The sequence below is a fragment of the Vespa crabro genome, chromosome 20, assembly GCF_910589235.1.
Source record: "Vespa crabro chromosome 20, iyVesCrab1.2, whole genome shotgun sequence".
Lineage (NCBI taxonomy): Eukaryota > Metazoa > Arthropoda > Insecta > Hymenoptera > Vespidae > Vespa > Vespa crabro.
In genome coordinates, this window is record NC_060974.1 from 2721263 (window position 1) to 2724002 (window position 2740).

The 2740-nt window shown below is 27.6% G+C and overlaps 1 protein-coding gene across 1 annotated transcript; it reads left to right on the forward strand.

Moving 5' to 3' along the window:
- Positions 1 to 577: 577 nt before the first annotated feature.
- Positions 578 to 2735, forward strand: LOC124431008. Its single transcript, XM_046978359.1, has 4 exons — positions 578 to 641; positions 920 to 1580; positions 1715 to 2020; positions 2271 to 2735. Exons 2-4 carry the CDS (start codon positions 1083 to 1085, stop codon positions 2664 to 2666), a joined length of 1200 nt encoding a protein of 399 aa, XP_046834315.1. The 5' UTR covers positions 578 to 641; positions 920 to 1082; the 3' UTR covers positions 2667 to 2735.
- The last annotated feature ends 5 nt before the right edge of the window (positions 2736 to 2740 follow it).

Genomic DNA, 2740 nt, shown 5'->3' on the forward strand with positions numbered 1-2740 from the left:
AAAGTAAATCAATGTTTTTTAACATTTTCAAATTAAATTTAAATCAAACACTACGTAATTCTTAGAATTTTTAGGCTATTGATATGCTAAATAGTTCATACATTCAATATTTTTCATAATAAAAATAAAAACTTCGAATGAATTCTTCGATATTCTCACTAATCAATCATAATCTGATCACGTGATACAACGAACTTATTGTTAAATTTTTAACCAATCAGGAATTGTATAATGGTAGAGGGTATAATATTACCGTCCAATAGGAAGCAATTCTTTATCTTTACATATATTATATATAAAAGAGCTGAAAGGAAGTTGAAAAGAATTTGTAAAGTCAGTCAGTATTCATCGTTCTCTAAAACCGGTCATTAATTAATTAATCGATCTGTACGTCCGTGATTAATTCTTAATTATGCATATGTACGAATAATAATAATAATAATAATAATAATAATAATAATAATAATAATAATAATAATAATAATTCGATATTCTATTAGATTATTTGATATATCCGTCTTTCGTATTTTAGAAAAATGAAATAAAATTTTATTGAGAAAAAGAAGGAAAAGAAAGTAAAAAAAAGTTTAATAAAATAAAAAACATTTTTTTTTTTCTTTAAAAGAAAATCTCTCCTAAAGGTAAGCAACTTAAAATCTTTGGACTCTGTTTCACTATGTTTACGTTCATTTTTTTCCCTCCAATTTATTTGTCAATCGGATCTAATCTTTTATTTTGTTTTGTATCGATCATCACACACACACACACACACACACACACACGTACATACGTTTCCTTATTCCGACACTTCTCATCGAATTCATCGGACAAATAGTAATATAGAAATATATTAAAAAAAAAAAAAAAAAAAAAAAGAAGAAAAAAAACAGACAAATCATCTTGAATATTGGGTTTACAGGATGTAATAGGATAAAAATTAAAAGAATCATAATCGAGTACGTGAATGTAGATATGCAAGGATATTCGTGTCTCGTGGAAGAAAGAGGAAAAGAAAAAAGATAAAAGAAAAAAAAAAAGAAAAAAAAAAAAAAACAAAAAAAGAGAATAAATAATAAATCAAGATGGCTCGTAAATTCGATAAGAATTTTTTCGAACAAGTATTGCGTTTAAGTTACAACGACGAAACTATCGAGATTATTGATTACGACGTTAAGAATTGTTGCGCGAAGGGTACGAATTTTTTAAGTGATTTATATCGTTTGACGTTTAAATTGAAACGATCGACAAAAACAAATGATAAGAAACATAGCGTTGTAATTAAATGCGAACCAACGATGGATTTATCGGCATTAGAAATTTATACACGACAAAATTTATTCGAAACTGAATCAAGAATTTATACCGACGTATTGAAAGAAATCGAAAGGATAATATGCCAAAGGATTGGACCTAAATTATTGTACAGTTCGAAGGATTCGAAGATTCTCGTTATGGAGGATCTTAAAGTTGAAGGATATAAAATAATGGATCAACAAAAGGGATTGTCATTGCTTCATTGTCTTTTGGTAATTTACAAAATGGCCGCTTTACATGCAGGGTCAGTTGCACTTTGCGAGAAGGTAATTTTTATTTTTTATTTCTTTTTTTTTCTTCTTTCTTTTTTCAATTTTACTTAGCAAATTAAATTAATATATATATATATATATATATATATATATATTTATTTATTTATTTTTTTTTTTATTCCACGTAGAATCCAGAATTGGCGAAGTCCTTCAATGGTGGTATACTCGTTAACACATTGGACAGTTTTCTAAAACTATCCGAAATTAATATAATTAACGCGTGTCGCGAGATACGCGATAGTTGGTCGTATGATTTTCACGAGTACGCAGACAAATTGGAAAGATTTGCCGAAATAATTAAGAGCAAAGAGGACACAGCTTGTATTTATCAATACGAAACGGATGAATTTTGCGTTATCAATCACGGCGACTGTTGGATCAATAACATCATGTTCAAGGACAACGAGTCAGGCGAGCCCAGTGATGTTTTATTGGTTAATATTCGTTCTCGTTCTCAATGAAATAAAATAAATTTTGAAAATCGTATCGTGTTTCGTCTACTTTGAGAGATTTTTCACGTAGAAAGAAAGAAAAGAAAAAAACTAAAAAAAAAAAAAAAAAAAAAAAGAAAATAGAAGAGAAAAGAAAAAACGAGAAGAAAAAATCATCTGAGATTATTTATCAAATGTATCTTAACATATGTTGTTAATTGGTTTAGAACGATCATAGATATATTCATTTTAGGTGGATTATCAAATGTCGGTATATTCGTCGCCTGCCATCGATTTGCTCTACTTCTTAAATATTTGTCCGGAAAATAATTTGAAATACGAGAAGGAGGATTATTTTTTGAAAATATACATAAGAACATTGGGAAATATAATGAAGACAATTGGTTGTATCACCAAACCACCTACTATGGAAGATTTAAAACGATCGATGTACAAGAGACGTTTGTTTGCGATTTTTTCTGGAATTGTATTATATCCACGAATAGTATCAGACGAATCTAAAACTTTTGATGAGATATTAAGTAAATCAGATGGGAATACAAAGATAAACGTTTTTAAGAAAGAAGAGGCAATCGTGTCAGTGCGTAAATGTATCAAACATATGAATCAACAGTGCTATTTCGATTGAATTATTTTATATTATGTAAGATAATTAATTAATTAATTAATTAATCAATTAATTAATAATAATAATAATAATAA

Excerpts from the sequence above, each read along its gene's own strand:
- LOC124431008 (XM_046978359.1), top strand. The coding sequence starts at position 1,083 with ATGGCTCGTAAATTCGATAAGAATTTTTTCGAACAAGTATTGCGTTTA. Across the intron at positions 1,581-1,714 it reads CAGTTGCACTTTGCGAGAAG|AATCCAGAATTGGCGAAGTC; the intron begins GTAATTTTTATT and ends TATTCCACGTAG. Across the intron at positions 2,021-2,270 it reads AGCCCAGTGATGTTTTATTG|GTGGATTATCAAATGTCGGT; the intron begins GTTAATATTCGT and ends TATTCATTTTAG.